Genomic DNA, 18,355 nt, shown 5'->3' with positions numbered 1-18,355 from the left:
CTCGTGTTGCTGGTGAGGGAAAAGACCAAGGAAAATCGTTGGGAAATGTATGCAAATAAGTACAGGCTGTGCAGGCTTGACCTTAGCCTTAAAGCTCACGGAAAATTCAAGTTAAATTTAAGTTAAATTTAAACCACAAAGAAAAAGTGTAGTTAACTCAATTAAAGACCCAGAAATGTCGGCCATCGGCCATATCTTTTGCACTCTTCGATTGTGAGCCAGTGTGTCATAAAAATTGATTGCAATAACTCACTGATAACTTGGCCGATAACTCTGGGCCACATAAATTCACCAGTGACCGTCTATTAGCCATTGAAAGACATTTGGACGGAATTAAAAACCCACGAAAATGTTTGATAAGAAAACCCCCAAAAAGGAATATCAATACAAATCAAAACAAATGTTAATAAATAATTCTTAATTAGCAAGTATCACGGGGCGAGTGAGTCACTCGGAACTATCTAAGCCGGAGATAAGACCCTTCAATGGCCAAGCAAACAAAGCGAATATATAGTACTATTCCCTGTGATATAAGTCCGGCAAAAAATAATACTAATCTATGGGGAAACATCTTGAGGGTGAGTGCTGCATTGTAATTTCGTTATCACTTTGTTGACTCTTGATTAATTTTTCTCAAGTGTCGTGGGTTGTTTTTTCCATTTTTTCAAAATTATTTGCCATCAAGTTTCAGTTGTGTTCGGTTGACCAAAGCCAAAGGAGGTTTTCAGAGGAAAATGCTGCTTTATTTGTTGACTTTTTTGCTGGCTTCTCATCTAATAAGTGCAGAAGTTCAGACTGGGGTTCAGAATGCGGTGGAACCTCCGAAATGCTATAGCTGCGAGGGCATTAATTGCCTGAGAACAACCCGTCAGAATGTCACCATAAGCTGCTCTGATAAGCTGGATGTCTGTGTGACAATTTATAATGATTGTAAGTACAGGATTCTATCAGTAATTTAATAAATATTTTAAAATTAAACTCTTTAAACTCAAGTTGCCGTCAGCGAAAGGGGTTGCTTCTCTCAGATCTCCCTGGCTGGCCAGGCCAAGTGTGCGGCCAGGGACAGTCAGTGCCAGAAATGTAGCGGCCAATTGTGCAATAATCAAGGACGCAGGGACTTTAAATGCCTTCAATGCAGTGGCTCGGAAGTGAGTATGCCATATCCTTAAATTATCCTTAAAAGTTCAGTTTTTTTAAACATTTTTTTACCAGACCTCTGACTGTAACAAGGGTTCTTCTGCCTCCCTAACTCCTGCCCAGTGCGGACTCCCCACCTCGGCCAACTCCTATTGCTATGTCAAGGTCGTCGGCTCATCTCTGCAACGCGGCTGTGCTTTGTCTGTAAAGGAGCAAAAGTCCTGCCTGGATGATGACAAATGTTCACTTTGCCTGCCGGAGGACTCTAGTGATTCCAATGCCTGCAACTATTTCGATTTGGATACCGATTCCAAGAATGGCCAAGGACAATTCGTCAGCAGTTTGGGATTGGCCTCTATGGCTTTGATATTGCTTAAATTGCTTAAATAGTTATTTTTTAATAATAACAAATAAATAAATTACTGATTATTTTGGTTAAAACATTATCTATATTTTGTTGTTCAACATTAAGCGAGCATGTGATTGTTGGAATAACACCACAGTTTAATCACAGGGGAATTCTTTGGCAGTCGGTTTATTTTAGAGGACACTTCAAAAAGGTGGGCAAAATACAGTGGAGGTGAGGAAAGTAGGAACTATTCTATTAAGAGTTTGGAAATACTATTCTGTACTTTCATTTCCATTAAAAAACTAAACTAATAATTATAATTTTAACTACAAACGGAAAATAGATTATGGCAGAAGTTTTGCTTAGATTAGGCTAAAATTTATACAATATATTCTGGTCAACGTAAAGATATAACTGATTTGTCAACGAATCATACAAGAAAATCAACAAAAGTTTCAAAAACACATTCACCAAATACAAGGTTAACAACAAATAAAATCGTTATCAAGAAATGAATTACCTGAAATAAACTATAGTTTTTGTCCCACCCATAGATTCTACCTTTATCTCTTGCTGTTTATATACAACTATCCTCTGCTGTAAGTTCTTCATGAAAGGTTCTCAAGTGTTTGGCCATTTCCACGAACAAACGCACACACAATCAGACGCCGGCACACACCGTCACCCACCCTCACGCACACACAATGGCAGAAACCGCACTCGAGGACTCTTCAGTGGAGCATTTGAAGTGGTTGGCGGTATAAAAGCCGATCGCATTGGCCAATTGCCCGACAGTCGAAGCCCCAAAATGAAGGCCCAAACAATTGCGAGTGCGCTGCTGCTGCTGCTGGGATTCCTGGTGGCTAATGTGGCGGCCAACAAGGTGACCACCTGCCATAGCTGCGAGGGATCCAACTGCCAGCGGGTTAGTCTGGCCAAGACGCAGTCCTGTGTGGATTCCCTGGACTACTGTGTGGCCATCTACGATGAGGGTGAGTCAGAGATTACATTTTAACTAAACAAGGTACTTAGAAAGCTTCTTTTAAACATTTCAGCCAAGGTTGTGTTCAAGGGTTGCTCCTTGGAAATTCCCTATGCCCTGCGTTCGAAATGCAACGACAATCGCTCCTGCTACAAATGCAACACGGATAAATGCAATAATGTGGGATCGGCCAAGTATGCCTGCATTCAGTGTGATTCCAGCAAGGTATTGTTTGTAATTTTTAAAAATTTTAAATAATATTTTATGTATAATTGTTTTGAACCTCCAAAAGGACTCCAATTGCGCCTCGAATGCTGCCACCTTGGAGGCCACTCGCTGTGCTGCCCCCACAGCTCCCAATTCGTATTGCTATGTGAAATCCTCGGGCGGATCCATTGTGAGGGGATGTTCCACCACAGAAACCGATCAGCAAACCTGCCTCAATGATACCAACTGCCTGTTGTGCTCCTCCGGAGATATTAGGAACTGTAATGCGGCCAACATCGAGGAGAGTTCCAGCGCTGGAAATCGTTTTATTCGCTTTCTGAGATAAATTTAATGTAAAAATTCAAAATATATAATATTAAAACTTTTAATAAAACTAAATAATAAATGAACAAATTGTAAGAAACTAAAATAAAGAGAATTCGAAGTGGATTATTACTTTATATTTATTATGAATTCATTAGGTTATAATTACAAGTGACCTATTTAAAGATAAAATTCACATTTAAATAACCCTTTCTTATGCCTAAAATGTTAAGACAAAACGTTAAATTAATTTTAAGAACCTAAATCAAAAGCACTTTTAGTATTTATGAAATCGTTATGCATTTTTTAAAGGATTTCTCATAGTAAATACATCAATTCCCAAGAGTGTGCATTGCCTTAAGATTATTTTAATATAAAAAAAATATATTTTCAATCAATAAAATAGTTAAAAATCTACTTTTATATATTATTTAGGCTTTGGATAAATTAGTTTTAAACGAATAAAGTTATATTTGATTTTAATTGATTTGTTAAAAGTCATTTTCCGAAGTAGACTGTGGAAATACTAGACAATCTTAAGCAATAATTTACTATTTAAACTATAAATGATAAAATGAGAGTAATTATTATTATAATAGATATAATATTTCCTTTTACATCACCACTTCTTATACATAAAATTACCCAAACTCCTATAAAAACCTTTAACCTTCAGTAAAGCCCCTTAAATATTATCTCTCAACGACATTCCTTCTAAGCCATTGTCCAAGTTTCTTGTCTAATCGCAAGAGATAACCTCTTAATGACAAAAAAAAAGTCCCATTAACGTTGTAAACTTGTTTTTATTTACTTGCGACTACTCTATAAGCTGCCCCACAACCACTTGAGTGCAATTGGGCTTAAGGAGCCCCGCAAAGACAACAATATTGTTTATGCAATTACCGAGGAGAACACGAATTGAGAATCACTTAACATGTTTGTTTACACACTCAAGACCGACGACTATCGATGATGGAACATCCAAGTGGGCTCTCTTGACCAGAATTTATATAAAGCGCTGGCCAGCGACTAAGACCCTTTCAATGCTAAACTTGCCTCCTCCCAATGTCAATCACTAATATTTTTCCATTTCTGCTGGCGCTCGTATTCCTCGCGGGCAGCCATGTCCTGGCATCGGAAAGATGTAACTATTGTCGAGGGATTAACTGCCAGAGGAGTAACTATAGCGGTGAGGAAGCCTGCGCAGATCGCTTGGATGCCTGTGTCAGCGTTTTTCAAGGAGGCACTATACAGGCCCAAGGATGTTTGGAAAGTCTAGAGGATACTTGGAGGGAAAAGTGTGGGAAAGATGGCAGGGAAACCGGAGTTGACTGTGAAATTTGTGTTTTGAACAAGTGCAACAATGTGGGCTCCAAGCGAGCCGGCTGTCTTCAGTGTAATAGTACAGAGGTAAATGTAATATAAATATTTTTAAATACTTTTCAAATAATATATGCTTTCCCAAAGGACTCCCAATGTGCTGAAGCTCCGGGACTTCTGCAAGCCCAAGTTTGTTCTATAGCCAGAACAGGCAGAAGTTTCTGCTATGCGAGTATCGAGGGAGATCTTGTAGAACGAGGATGTTCTTTAACTCTCTCGGAACAAGTAAAATGTCTGGCTGATAGGAACTGCCATTTGTGTGATCCCTTGGAGCAACCCCACTGCAATGATCAGATAGTTAAGGAGGATGATGCGCCAACAACGGATTCAACAACGGATTCAACCACCGATTCAACAACAAGTTCATCGGGATCAACAGAGTCTTCTACAAGTTCTTCCACGAGTTCTTCTACGAGTTCTTCTACGAGTTCTTCTACGAGCTCTTCTACGAGTTCTTCTACAAGTTCTTCTACAAGTTCCCCAACAACTCCAACAACAGTCTCACCAACAACTCCAACAACAGTTTCACCTACCACTTCGACGACCACAGAGATTCCCCCAACAACTAAACCAAATTCGGCTTTCAGATTGCAAGTTTCCATTTTGCTGATCTTTGCTCAATTGGCACTTGGCATTTATAATCTTCATAAATAAGACGGGAATATTCGCTTTGGTTTTTAGATTTTAATTCCCACGACCTTCTCCAAAAAACCCTAATCTACTATGTACGAACTATTGTTAAACTAATTTTTATGATATGACCATAAATATGCCGCCTTCAATTACAATCTTTTTGGTGCTTATGTTGGTGGCTTTATGTCATAGATTAAAGCCAGAGAAGCTGTGGAGTATATGACGAAAATCCAAGAGTCGATAAGAAAACCTATTTATATAACCATCATATTTAATAGGAATGATTTGGGGGAATTGTGAAATAAGATCTACTATAATTCCGAACTGATTTCATGCTTTATTTTGTGTTTTGATTGAGATTAAACAAGAAAGGAAGCTAACTTCGGCACGCCGAAGTTTTTATACCCTTGCAGATTGTTTTTGATGTTTGTATTATAGACTTAAATGCTGAAAACACACACAAAACAGAGTTTTATTACATTTTACCTATACTTATGTTTACAGTTGACAGTTAAAGTTTTAAATTCCGAGCTTTACATCTACCGATCGCTTCTATGGCAGCTATATGATATAGTTGTTCGATTTTCATAAAACTTATACTAAAATTCTGAAATAATATCAAAAGCTCATATCTCAAAGTAGATGAAAATACGTTGAAAAACAACGAAGTTATAATTATTTCTATTAATTTCCCGATCGTTCCTATGGCAGCTGTAAGATATAGTCCACCGATTTTCATAAAATTTAAACCAAAATTCTGAATTAATAACAAAAGCTCATATATCAAAGTAGATGAAAATACGTTGAAAAACAACGAAGTTATATTTTTTTCCTATTAATTTCCCGATCGTTCCTATGGCAGCTATATGATATAGTCGTCCGATTTTCATAAAATTTTTACCAAAATTCTGGAATAATATAGAATGGCTATATCTCAAAAATGATGCAAAAATATTGGAAAACAGCCAAGATATAATTTTTTTTCTAAAAATTTATCGAACATTTGTATGGCAGCTATATGATATAGTCGTCCGATCCGGCCCGTTCCGACATATATAGCAGTGAGAGTATATAGAAGACTATATGCAAAGTTTCATTCAGATAGCTTTAAAACTGAGGGACTAGTTTGCGTAGAAACGGACAGACGGACGGACAGACGGACAGACGGACAGACGGACATGGCTAGATCGACTTGGCTGTTGATGCTGATCAAGAATATATATACTTTATAGGGTCGGAAACGTCTCTAATATTTTTAATATTTTTTAATATTTTAATATTTTATTTTATTTAGTTTTGCCACACGTTTTCCCATTTCGTGACATTATCCAATGGCCTGGCTTAAAGTTCAATAAGTGCCCATAAAAGTTAGCAATATACGTTAAGAGATTAAGTTCTTAGGAAGGCCTCTATCTGGGCTTTTCCGAGTCCCAGCAACTACTTGATTTACAGCTCTGAACCAATAAAGGCGCCATCTGGGTGATATATTTCCAGACCAACTATCGATTAACTGTAACCAATAGGTTATCGATAAGCCAAGCTTAAAGCGTTATTGCCTTTGCAGGTAGTACTGTAGCTTGTGGAGTGCAAAAAAACGCAATGCAATTAACAATAGCTGGACAAACAAGGCTAAAACTACCCCTCCTTACAATCAGGCAACATATATTCTAGCCCGTTATCGCGGCGTGTAAACGTGTTCACAGCGCCTACATTTTTCGCTTGATTATGGCCGGCTTATCTCTCGGCCAATAGGGTATTTGTTGGTGCCTTTTTTATGTTAATTCCCCTCTATCGGTTATATATAACAGCGCTTTATCGGCCATAGAGCTATGGCAACAGGCCGCGCACAATATGGGCCCCTAATATAGAGCCAATAATCAAACAGCGCCGATAGGACGACACATCAATCGATCGATCGATCGACCGGACCAGAATCTATAAAACGCCTCACATTGGCCAGCTAAAAATTAGTTGCCCGAATCCATTTTTGTGGCTAATACGGAATAACGCGCGACAGTGGCCCTGGGAAGTGATCATGAAACCCATTGCAGCAGGAGTAGCCTTGCTACTTCTTGTGCTAAGCCCAGCGAGTGGTAGGTGTTGCCGATCAAGGATAAAGGATAATACCAAGTGAAAGTGAAATATAAACACAAAACGGTCATTCTTAAACTGAAATCTTCAAGGATAATCAGAAAATAAAAGTGAAAATATAAACTATAAAACAGTAAAAATTGCTTCAAAAAATTATATAAATCCATTTGTGCAGTTATGGATAAACTTCAAGCATTTTTAAAAGAACTTACAAATTTCTAATATTTAAAAGTGAAACCACAAGTTAACAAGTTAATAATTGTGGCATTAAATTAATAGATAGAAGCCTTAATAAATAACAACGAATTCTGCAAATGTTTTAAAAATGTTCCCTAAAAAGCTCTCTCTTACATAACTCAAAAACTATACTTAAAAAAAAATATTAAAAATAAAAAAATGTAACTGTGAAAATCCCTTGGACAATTAAAACCTTAAAACAAATATAAATAAAATGTAGAAAGGCCTATCTAATCTATCTAATCTATCTAATCTTTGAAAAGTAATATCTGCGCGTGTTGTTCCCCCAATTGGACATGTGAAATAAGGGAAATGCATGTCCGTCAATCGAACCGACATTTATGAATCATGTTTTTATTAACTATAAAGTATATATAGTATAGCTTTAACTGCGCCATAAATAAAGTCCACTTCATAATGAGACATAAATGTGTAACTAATAATATTGCTTACAATTTCCTGGTACAAAGTATATCACATTTTTTAGCTGCAAATTGCAAAACGCACACTTTAAGGCACAATCAGAACTTTCGAGTGCTTGGGAAATCTAGAAATCTTGATTTATATGGATTAAGTTAAGGAAATGATTACGAGTTGAATTTGAACTTTGTTAAGTTAAACGTTTGTTTTTTGCTAAACAACCTTGATAGTTATAGGAATTAATTTAAAAAAAATATCAAATTATTTAAGAAAACATAAAAAATTATTTACAATCAAAAATACACGTTTCTCTCACTTAAAGTTATAAATAGTTTCTAAAAGTCTCTGAATTTATTTTAAAATCGGTTTAATTACCTTTCATAATTGCTTAGTTAAGTGTCCTTTTAAGAGGTATAGATCATAACTTTCTTTAGTTATATAATGAAGTTTATAGAGAACTCTCTCCCACTTTCCCTTTTTTTTTTCCTTATTACTTTGTGGCTGAACACGCTTCTCCATATAGATTAAGCCCCTCGCGATCGGCATTGAATTACCCAATTTTTTATAGGCCCACCACAAAACAATTATTAATTTATTAGCCACAGATTACGAGTCGAAAAGATCGCGACAATGCGGTAACGGCAGCCAACGGACATCGAGAGTCATAAATATCGCCAAATTCGATTGCCGGTTGGTTGCCCCATAAAAAAACAGTCTTTAATACGTAACCAGAGCCGACTGGTGCCATTAATTATGGACTTATGCCAGGTATTATCTAGGAAGGATCAGACTTTTGAGTGCTTAAGACTAATCTTAGGGATTTTGTGAGGATAGTGAGTGATTATGTGTGAACAAGGTAAAATTCTTAAGAATAGAATAGGAATAATCGATATGTATGTAGGCTTCCTTTTAAAATCTAAAATCATTTCCCAACCCAACCCATTTCCCAATTTCAGATGCCTTTGTCCACAACTGGCACTCGGGCCCCATTAACTGCTACGAGTGCTCCACCCTCGAAGAATGCTCTGCCGGAGCCGGAGCCCTGCGCAAGTGCCTGAACAACGATGCCCAAAGCTGTGTGGCCATTTTCAATGCCAATGGAGCTGTGATCCAGCGAGGATGCAGCGATAACCTAGAGACAGACTGCTCAGAAAGTGGGGAGAACTGCTACCAGTGCAAGTCGCATGGATGCAATTCCCTAAATACCAATGAGAATCTGCTGGAATGCGTCATTTGCGATGCCCAAAGCGATGACAACTGCGTCTTTGATATTGAGCTGGTGACCGAGAAGAAGAAATGTAACCAGCAGTGCATCACAGCCCTGTATCCCACCAACAGTGAGGAGGGGGCTCCCCTAGAGCTGGTGCGCACCTGCATCGACGACCTGGATTTGGATGATCGCGATGCCTGCGCCGATGGCACTTTAGATAACTGTGTGGCCTGCAGCTCGGCCGGATGTAATACCGTGGATCTAGGTGTCCGCGGCAGCTGTAATTCCTGCAAGGGAGACTGCTCCAGTCCCCAGTCCACCACCTGCCGAGCTGTTCCCTCGGGCGACAATGCCGAGAGCTGCTTCATCGAGTTTGATGCCTCCGGCGCTATATACGAGATGGGTTGCCTTAGCCAGTACAATGTGAGCGACGTGACCTTAATGGAGTCCAACAAGCAGCTTTGGTATTGTACCGGCGACAACTGTAATGTGGAATCTGCCCTGGCCAAGCCCCAGACCTGCACGCTATGCAGCTCCCGGACAGACGATGACTGCGCCGTGGCGCCCGAAAGTGTGCTCACCGAGACCCAATGCGAGAGCCAGGTGAACAGCGACTGCTACTCCAGAATCCTGGAGGATGGACACACCGAGAGGGGCTGCCTCACCAGCCTGGAGGGTGAGGAGTATCTGGACTGTCTGCGGGATAGCAACTCGAACGAGTGTCTAAGGTGCACGGGGGAGAAGTGTAACCAGGAGGTGGGTTTGCTTTATTTCTTATATAAAGATGATATATTTATAAATTCTTATCCTGGCAGCTCCAACCCGCTGACCGCCTTAGCTGCCAGATCTGTGACTCTAGCGAGGATGACAACTGCGAGACCTCGCCCTCCGCCACTGCCCTCTGCCTGCTCCACACCAGCAGCCAGCAGTGCATCACCAGCATCGATATCGAGGGAAACACTCTTCGCGGATGCAGTGCCTCCTTGGAATGTGACTCGAGTAGTTCCAGGAAGTGCCAAACGTGTGAGGGAGCCGACTGTAATACAGTCAACCTCAAGAGACTGGAAGATGGTCAGCCTGGTCTGTGGGGTCAGACCCTGCCCCTCAGCTGTGAGACCTGCAATGACACCACCGCCTGCGCATCTCTGGAAACCACCGCCTGTGCCAGCAGCACGGACTATTGTGTGACCGTCTTCAATGCCGAGGGAGTCGTGACCGCCAAGGGCTGTAGCCAGGTGGTTGAGCAATCCTGGAGCACCTACTGCGATGCCAACAGCGGCAGCTGCCACAACTGTAACTCCAACGAGTGTAACTCCGCCCGGTCCCTGGACAACTACAATGAATGCATCTACTGCGACCGCGACAACGAAAACTGCGATACGAATCCGGAAAATGTCAAGACCCGTCGCCTGTGCAATGGCCAGTGCATGACTGCCCTCCGCAGGAGATCCATCCTGACCTCCGTTTACGATACCGTGCGCGGCTGCTTGGATGACAAGGATCCGGCGGATCAGGAGACCTGCATTGCCGGCACCGATGACCGGTGCGTGGCCTGCTCGGGCCCCAATTGTAATGTGGACAACCTGCAGGAGGAGCGACTGAGCTGCTACCAGTGCTCCGGCAATGACGAGTGTGAGGATCCATCTGCTAGTCAGTGCAGTGAGTACAGCAGCGAGGATAGCTGCTACATCCTGTGGGACAATGAGGCCGATATCCAGGCCATGGGCTGCCGGTCTGACTTGGATGAGGAGTTCGTGGATGACAACTTCCACTCACTGCTCTTCTGCAACTCTTCCAACTGCAATTCCTTTGCCGATTTGCCCGAGCCGACCAAGTGCATTGCCTGCGACTCCTCCGAGGATCCCAACTGTGTCACAGATCCCAGCAAGATCACTTTGATTGGAAATTGCGGAGTTTTGCCCTACACCAGCTGCATGACGCGGGTGACAAGTGAGTTCAGAACCCTTTTAATTGGCCTCTAAACTCATTCATCCCCTGTATCCTTTTCCAGATGGTATCACCCAGCGCGGCTGTCTGAGCAGCTTGCCCCGTGAGCAGCTCACCGCCTGCCTGGCGGGCACTGGACTCTGCGAGGTGTGCGAGGGTGACCACTGTAATGCGGGCATCTATCCCGCCGATAGGCGTCAATGCCACCGCTGTAACTCCCTAACCGATCCCACCTGCTCCTCCGCCCCGGACGCTGGCGAACCCTGCGTGTACTACCTGGAGAACGAGGGCTGTAGCGCCAAGTTGGTGGACGGCGAAACCTATCGTGGCTGCCAGCGGGAGTTCACCTGCGACGATTCGGACAAGCAGTACTGCCGCCTGTGCTCCGGCAAAAACAACTGTAACGTGGCGAATCTGAAGAGCTCCAATATTGGCTATCCCACCCACTGGGCCAATCCTCCTGTCAACTGCTACACCTGCAATGGAACCGACTGCCAGGGAGCCAGCGTGGGCGCTCTGAAGAAGTGCGTGGGAAATGACGAGCAAAACTGCGCCACAGTTTTCGACGAGTCCGGCTTGGTGGTTCTCCGCGGCTGCTCCGATACCCTTTACGAGGATGCGGAGCTGCTGCAATACTGCGACGAGAACTCCGGCAACTGCAAGTTCTGTAAGTCTTCCGGCTGCAACAATGCCAAGGAGCTGGACACCTATGTGGACTGTCTGCTTTGTGATGCCAGCGACGGACCGGAGTGTGTCCGCCAAGTGGGCGAAGTGACTCGTACTCTGTCCTGTCAGGGCAGCTGCTTCACCGGTCTGTATCCTCGCAACCGTTCGGAGGCTAATCCCGTGCTGGATCTGGCCCGTGGTTGCCTGGATGATCTGGACTATGATGACCGGCTGGCCTGTGCGGCAGGCACCTTGGAGAACTGTGTCTCCTGCTCGGGTGCCTCTTGCAACAAGGCTGATGTCCCGGAGGATCGTCTTAGCTGCAACTTCTGCGAGGACTCCGCCTGCGAAACCCTGGGCAGCCAGCTCTGTGTGGGCCATCGGTCCGGAGATCAGTGCTACATCCATGTGGACGATCAGGACGTAAAGGCCATGGGCTGTGTCACCGACTTGGCGGAGACCTTCCTGCTAGCCAATCGCCGTGATCTGTACTTCTGCTCCGGCGATGATTGCAACACCAAGGACAAGCTGAAGCCAGGCGTTTCCTGCAACATCTGCAACTCCATCGAGGATGAGTTGTGCGTGGAGTCAGGCGGATCATTGAAAGCTGTTTGCCAGCACTCCATTTACCCGGATTGCTATAGCTACCTGAATGAAGGTGAGACCTATTTGGTTATTCCCTAATCGTTTACTCACCCTTGACTCCTTCCAGATGGCGTCCTGCAGCGCGGCTGTCTCATGGACACGGATGACGCCGTCTTCGATGAGTGCTCCAGCTCCGGCAGCTCCAATTGTACCGTTTGCAGTGTGAACAACTGCAACACGGTTTTGTATCCCTCAGACTGGCTGACCTGCCTGCGCTGCGACTCCTCCAGCGATGCCGACTGTGTCTCGGCTCCCTCCACCTACTCCAGTTATTGCCGCACCTACTCCGAGGACGATGCCTGCGTCACCAGCCTGTCCAAGGGGCGCACTCGTCGCGGCTGTCAGTCGGAGCTGAACTGCGATGCCTCTCAACCCGGCAGCTGCCGCGTTTGCTCCGGACCCGATTGTAACGTCGTGGATCTTTCGTCCTCGTACGTAGGAGAGCCCGGCAAGTGGACCGATCTGCCCCTGAGCTGTTATACTTGCGACGATGCTGCCAGTTGTGCCACGATCAGTGGCGAGCCCACCAAGTGCGAGGGCAACAACAAGCAGACCTGCTCCACCGTCTTCAATAACGAGGGTCAAGTGGTGGCCCGCGGATGCAGTGACTCTGTCCAGGCGGCCAATATCGATTACTGTGACTCTAACCCGGACAGCTGTCTACAGTGCAAGTCGGATGGCTGTAACAGTGCCTTGTCCCTGGATGCCTATGTCGATTGCTATTTCTGCGACGCGGAGGAGAGCTCCACCTGTGCCTGGGAGAAGCCTACGACGACCAGGAAGTGCCTGGGTCAGTGCATGACGGGAATGTACCCGCGTAGCTCCTCCTGGGACTCGGCCCTGCTGCCCACTCGCGGCTGCCTGGATGATTTGAGCGAGGCGGAGCGCACCTCGTGCGCCGCGGGAACCCATGACAACTGCACCGCCTGCACCGGATCCTTGTGCAACGACCAGGATGTGATTGAGAGCCCGCAGGAGTGCTTCATATGCACCGATTCCGAGTGCATTGACGTGGTCAGCACCAAGTGCCTGGCCTACAGGGAGGAGGATCACTGCTACATGGCCTACGACGAAAACAGCGTGGTAGCCATGGGCTGCGCCAGTGACTTTGAGACCCAGGTGATCAAGGAGCTGGTGGCCCAGCAGCGTATTGTCCTTTGCTCGGGACCAAACTGTAATACCCAGAGCTCGACGCCCGATCCCAACACCTGTCTGACCTGCAGCTCCCTGGAGGACTCGCGCTGCGCCACCAATCCCAATCAGCTGCTCACCACCGACATTTGCTCCAAGCTGCCCTACACGGCTTGTGTGACCCAGATCGACAGTCGGGGCAATACCTTCAGGGGATGCCTATCCAGCCTGGGCGGCGATGAGTTCTACGAGTGCCAGGCAGGCGAGGGTGAGCTCTGCGAGACCTGCACGGGCGATCGCTGTAACGGGCTGAGCGTGTTCCCGGCGGATCGCAGGAAGTGCTACCAGTGTGACTCCTCAACCGATGCCAACTGCGCCACCTCACCCTCCAGCTTGACCAGCACCGTGTGCCCCATTTACTCCAAGGACGAGTCCTGTGTGACCACCCTGGTCAATGGTGTCACCTACCGCGGATGCAACTCCACGCTAAGCTGCTCCAATCCCTCGGATCCGCTTACTTGCCGCGTTTGCTCCTCGGCTGATGGATGCAACACCGCTAACTTGGAGAAGATCGGCGAGGATGGCTTCCCGGGCATCTGGCAACCGACGCCCATTAAGTGTCTTGAGTGCTCTGGAACTGCTTGCGCCTCGGGCGGAGGCACCCTCACCGAGTGCTCGGGCTATGACAACTGCGTGACCGTCATCGGGGAGGACGGAGTGGTCAGCCAACGCGGCTGCTCTGACCCCGTGTTTGCCGCCTCCACTTACTGCGACGAGAATCCCACATCCTGTCCACGCTGTAACTCCAACGGATGCAACACCGCCGACTCCCTGGACAACTACGTCCAGTGTATTGTGTGCGACTCCAGCGAGGACTCCAATTGCGTGAACGATCCCTCACAGATCACCAAGACCCGGCAGTGCCACGAGCGCTGTGTCTCCGCCTTCCTGCCCCTCTTCGGGGAGACTGATGATCCCAGCTACGCCCTGGTGCGTAATTGTTATGACGATTTGGAGAAGGAGGATCGGGATGCCTGTACCGCGGGCAGCAAGAAGTTCTGTGCCACCTGTGAGGGCGCGAAGTGCAACTCGGAGGATTTGGTGGCCAGCCGGCAGAGCTGCCTGGTCTGCCAGGGCGATGGTTGCCAGAAGTCGGAGGCCAGCAGCTGCGCCAACTACAGGGAGAACGACGAGTGCTACATCCAATTCGACGAGGAGCAATCGGTGTCCGCGCTGGGCTGCCTGAGTGAGCTGAGCCACGAGGACATCTACCAGCTGAAGCGCTCCAAGAGACTGCTGACCTGCAGCGACGGCGACTGTAATACCCTGGAGTCCATACCCGAAAGCGAGAGCTGTGCCATCTGCAGCTCCCGCACGGACGCCTCGTGTGCCATCAGCCCGGCCAGCGTGGCCAGCTCCACGGAGTGTGGGCTTGCCGGCTTCCCCGACTGCTATTCCCGGGTTCTGTCCGACGGCAGCACGGAGAGGGGATGCCTCTCCAACCTGGAGGACGATGACTTCCTCTCTTGCTACAATGGTACCTCCACGAGCTGCTCCGCCTGCCAGGGCAGCGCCTGCAACAAGCAGCTGTATCCCGCCAACCGCCGCTCCTGCCACGTGTGCAACTCGAACACGGACGCCACCTGCCGCTCCGCTCCTGATAGCCTCACCGTGTGCTATCTGTACGAAGAAGATGACCAGTGCGTGACCAACTACCGCAATGGAGTCACCTACCGGGGCTGCTCCTCCTCGCTGAGCTGCGAGGAGAATGCCAAGACCTGTGTCCACTGCGAGGGCGATGGCTGTAACCAGGTGGATCTCGATGCCAAGGCGGACGACAACAATGGCTTGTGGCAAGACCTCCCGCTGACCTGTCTCACTTGCGAAGGCGACGAGGCCTGCCAGGCGGCGAATATTCCCTCGGTCAAGTGCCAGAACAACAATGAGCAGCCCTGCTTGACCGTCTTCAATGCCGACGGGGTGGTCATCCAGCGCGGCTGCCAAGATGCCCTCGAGGCGCAGACTTCGATTGCCACCTGGTGCGGCTCCAATGCCGCCAGCTGCCCCTCCTGCAAGTCCAACAACTGCAACAATGCCACTTCTCTTAGCCAGTACAGGACCTGCATCTACTGCGACTCCTACAAGGACTCAACCTGCATATCCAATCCCACCAGTGGCAGCCACAGGACTCGCCAGTGCCAAGGCCAATGCATGACTGCTCTGTATGGAAGCAGCTCGGTTGGACTAGATCTTATTCGCACTTGTTTGGATGACAAGGAGGAGGCGGATCAGCTGACCTGCGCCAGCGGCAGCGACTCCTCGTGCTCCGCCTGCAACGATGACTCCTGCAACTCGGACAGCCTGCCGGCGGATCGCCTGAGCTGCTACACCTGCGATGGTGATGACTGCGAGGATCCGCAGCCGGAGCAGTGCTTGATCTACAAGGAGCAGGACAGCTGCTTCCTGTGGGTGGATGAGGACAATAACCTGAAGCAGCTGGGCTGCCTGAGCTCCTTCCGTAACCAGGATCTGGAGAGTATCCTGAAGACGAAGCGCATTGCTGTGTGCGAGGGCGAGAACTGTAATGTTCCCACATTCCAAACACCGGTGCGTTGTGCTGTTTGCGATTCTCGAGAGGATCCCACCTGCGCCACGGATGCCCAGTCAGTGGGCAGCTTCCAGACCTGCAGCCAGATGCCGCACACGGGATGCTTCACCAAGCTGGAGGACGGTGAGTTATCTGGGCGGCGGGACGCATCATCACAATTTCAAATTGAACTCCTTTATCTTTTTCTTTAAAGATGGTTCCACCAACCGTGGCTGCCTTTACGATCTGGACCAGACACCGTTTGTCTCCTGCCTCCTGGGTAATGATGCCAACTGTACTGTGTGCTCAACTGATGGCTGCAATCGCGAGGTAATTACCCATTATTAAACCCCCAAAGAAACCCATCTGGAATAACTTTTTCTAACCCTCACCAGGTCTTCCCTGCCGATCGCCAAGTCTGTTACTCCTGCACCTCCGCCGATGATTCCACCTGCGAGTCCGATCCCAGCTACACGCTGGCCTGTCCTTGGGTCAGCGAGACGGAGACCTGCAAGACCTTCCTCTCCGGAAATGTGACCACTCGTGGCTGCAGCAGCAGCGTTGAATGCGACTCGAGTGATTACCGCAACTGCCGCAGTTGCTCCGGCAGCGAGTGTAATGCCATCGACCTGGCCAATCGCCAGGATGATGGCTGGCATGGAGCCTACCAGACCCTTCCTCTCAAGTGCCACACCTGCGTGGGCGAGCACTGCCTGAGCTCGCTGGGACCTGCTGTCACCTGCTCCCCCAACATTGAACAGGACTGTAAGATTGTCTTTGACGAGGACGGCGTCACTGTGCGCAGGAGAGGATGCTCGGACGATGTGGACGACTACGAGGATCGGTACTGCAGAAAGAACCCGGAGCTGTGCTTCACCTGCAAATCCAACGAGTGTAACGATGCCTGGGCCACTTCCGAATTCGTGAGCTGTACTTTCTGCAACTCTGCGAACAACGAGACCTGCATCACGGATCCCACCGAGACGGCTCTGGGCAAGCGCAACTGTAAGGGCCAGTGCCTGGTGGCGCTGAGTGGCGAGGACCTCGTCCGATCCTGTCTGGACGACAAGGAGCTGTACGATCGTAGTGACTGTTCCACCGACGAGAGCGGCACCAACTGTGCCTCCTGCTCGGGAGCCGGCTGCAACACCTTCTCCTATCCCGCCGACAGGCTGAGCTGCCACAGCTGCGCGGATGCCAGCTGCTCCAGCAGCAAGTCCCAAGTCTGCCTGGCCTACAGGTCGGATGACTACTGCTTTGCCAAGTACGGAACCAACGGCGGCGTCGAGCTGATGGGCTGCGCCAGCAGCCAGAACAGCTCCAGCCTGGAGGAGTGGCAGGAGGAGAACAAGCTCTACTCCTGCCAGGGCAGCGAGTGCAACGACCTCAGCCGCCTGCCCAGCGAGGGCGAGTGTCTGTCCTGCGACTCCAGCAAGTCGCTAGAGTGCGCCCAGGATCCCTCAAGTGTCACCTCCTCCATTACCTGCCATGCCCCCAACTCGGAGTGCATAACCCGCCTGGAAAACGGAAACACCATCCGCGGGTGCAAGAGTGCCCTGACCAGCACCGACAGTGACGCGTGCACGGCCAATGGCAGCTGCTCGGTCTGCCCCGGCGACAAGTGTAATGACCAAGTCTTCCCCAGCAATCGCAGGCGCTGCCACATCTGCAACTCCACCGCCAATCCGGATTGTGCCAAGCAACCCAATCACGAGGCCGTGTGTCCCATTTATGCCCAGGACGATGTATGCGTGACTTCGTACAACGACGGCCTCCTGCGACGAGGCTGTGCCAGCGAGCTGGAGTGCGAGATCGACAGCGAGGATCACTGCCAGAAGTGCTCCACGGATGGCTGCAACACCGTCGAGCTCACGGGCTCCACCGGTGCCCTGTCTGGTCTGGGACTGGGTCTCACCCTGCTGCTGGCCTGGTGCATCAGCTACACTCAGCGGCTGTAGGAGGAGGAGGTGCCCACTGTTTCCATGTATACTTAAGTAGATTTATATAGTAGCGTACGCTTATGTAATTAGATTGCTGTGCTGACGATAGAGGCTTCTCTTCCGGACCTCGAACAATCTAAATAAACCAAAACGAAAACTATAAACGATATTTGAGGGTTTTAAAAGGGGAACAGAACGTCTCCCAAGTCTTACCTCCTTCAAACCTTCTTCCATATTCCTTGTTTCCTGTGTAGTCTTAACGCCTGTCTAGCCTCAAAACTCCTTCAGTTTCTACACCTTTAGTCCGCTGAGAGATGCCAGACGAAGAATTTTTCTTTCTCCCCCTTTTCCACCTCAATTTTTCGCTTGAATAAAGTTGAAAAGTGAAATTGCCTCCGAAAAAAAACAATGGACGAGGGTAAAAAGTTGCCAAGAAATTGCAAAACGCAGCCATTGGAAATAAAATGCA

At 47.8% G+C, this 18,355-nt stretch overlaps 4 protein-coding genes across 4 annotated transcripts; all 4 read left to right on the top strand.

The window, feature by feature from the left end:
• Nucleotides 1–587: 587 nt before the first annotated feature.
• Nucleotides 588–1,583, top strand: LOC108072272 (uncharacterized). The gene is made up of 3 exons (XM_017163339.2): nt 588–930; nt 994–1,148; nt 1,213–1,583. Exons 1-3 carry the CDS (start codon nt 735–737, stop codon nt 1,525–1,527), a joined length of 666 nt encoding a protein of 221 aa, XP_017018828.1. The 5' UTR covers nt 588–734; the 3' UTR covers nt 1,528–1,583.
• Nucleotides 1,584–2,270: 687 nt separating this feature from the next.
• LOC108072268 (uncharacterized) lies at nt 2,271–3,125 on the top strand. Its single transcript, XM_017163334.3, has 3 exons — nt 2,271–2,478; nt 2,542–2,693; nt 2,761–3,125. The coding sequence occupies exons 1-3, from the start codon at nt 2,295–2,297 to the stop codon at nt 3,019–3,021; spliced, it is 597 nt and encodes a 198-aa protein (XP_017018823.1). The 5' UTR covers nt 2,271–2,294; the 3' UTR covers nt 3,022–3,125.
• A 926-nt stretch (nt 3,126–4,051) lies between these two features.
• LOC108072253 (uncharacterized) lies at nt 4,052–5,167 on the top strand. Its single transcript, XM_017163316.3, has 2 exons — nt 4,052–4,409; nt 4,467–5,167. The coding sequence occupies exons 1-2, from the start codon at nt 4,065–4,067 to the stop codon at nt 5,031–5,033; spliced, it is 912 nt and encodes a 303-aa protein (XP_017018805.1). The 5' UTR covers nt 4,052–4,064; the 3' UTR covers nt 5,034–5,167.
• A 1,783-nt stretch (nt 5,168–6,950) lies between these two features.
• Nucleotides 6,951–18,053, top strand: LOC108072345 (zonadhesin). The gene is made up of 7 exons (XM_017163436.3): nt 6,951–7,105; nt 8,717–9,726; nt 9,786–10,920; nt 10,982–12,241; nt 12,296–16,090; nt 16,161–16,276; nt 16,342–18,053. Exons 1-7 carry the CDS (start codon nt 7,048–7,050, stop codon nt 17,902–17,904), a joined length of 8,937 nt encoding a protein of 2,978 aa, XP_017018925.1. The 5' UTR covers nt 6,951–7,047; the 3' UTR covers nt 17,905–18,053.
• The last annotated feature ends 302 nt before the right edge of the window (nt 18,054–18,355 follow it).

This window comes from Drosophila kikkawai, chromosome 2R (assembly GCF_030179895.1).
Source record: "Drosophila kikkawai strain 14028-0561.14 chromosome 2R, DkikHiC1v2, whole genome shotgun sequence".
NCBI classification, from domain to species: domain Eukaryota; kingdom Metazoa; phylum Arthropoda; class Insecta; order Diptera; family Drosophilidae; genus Drosophila; species Drosophila kikkawai.
The sequence above is the reverse complement of the archived record's forward strand: the minus strand, read 5'-3'. Positions and strand labels throughout refer to the sequence as shown.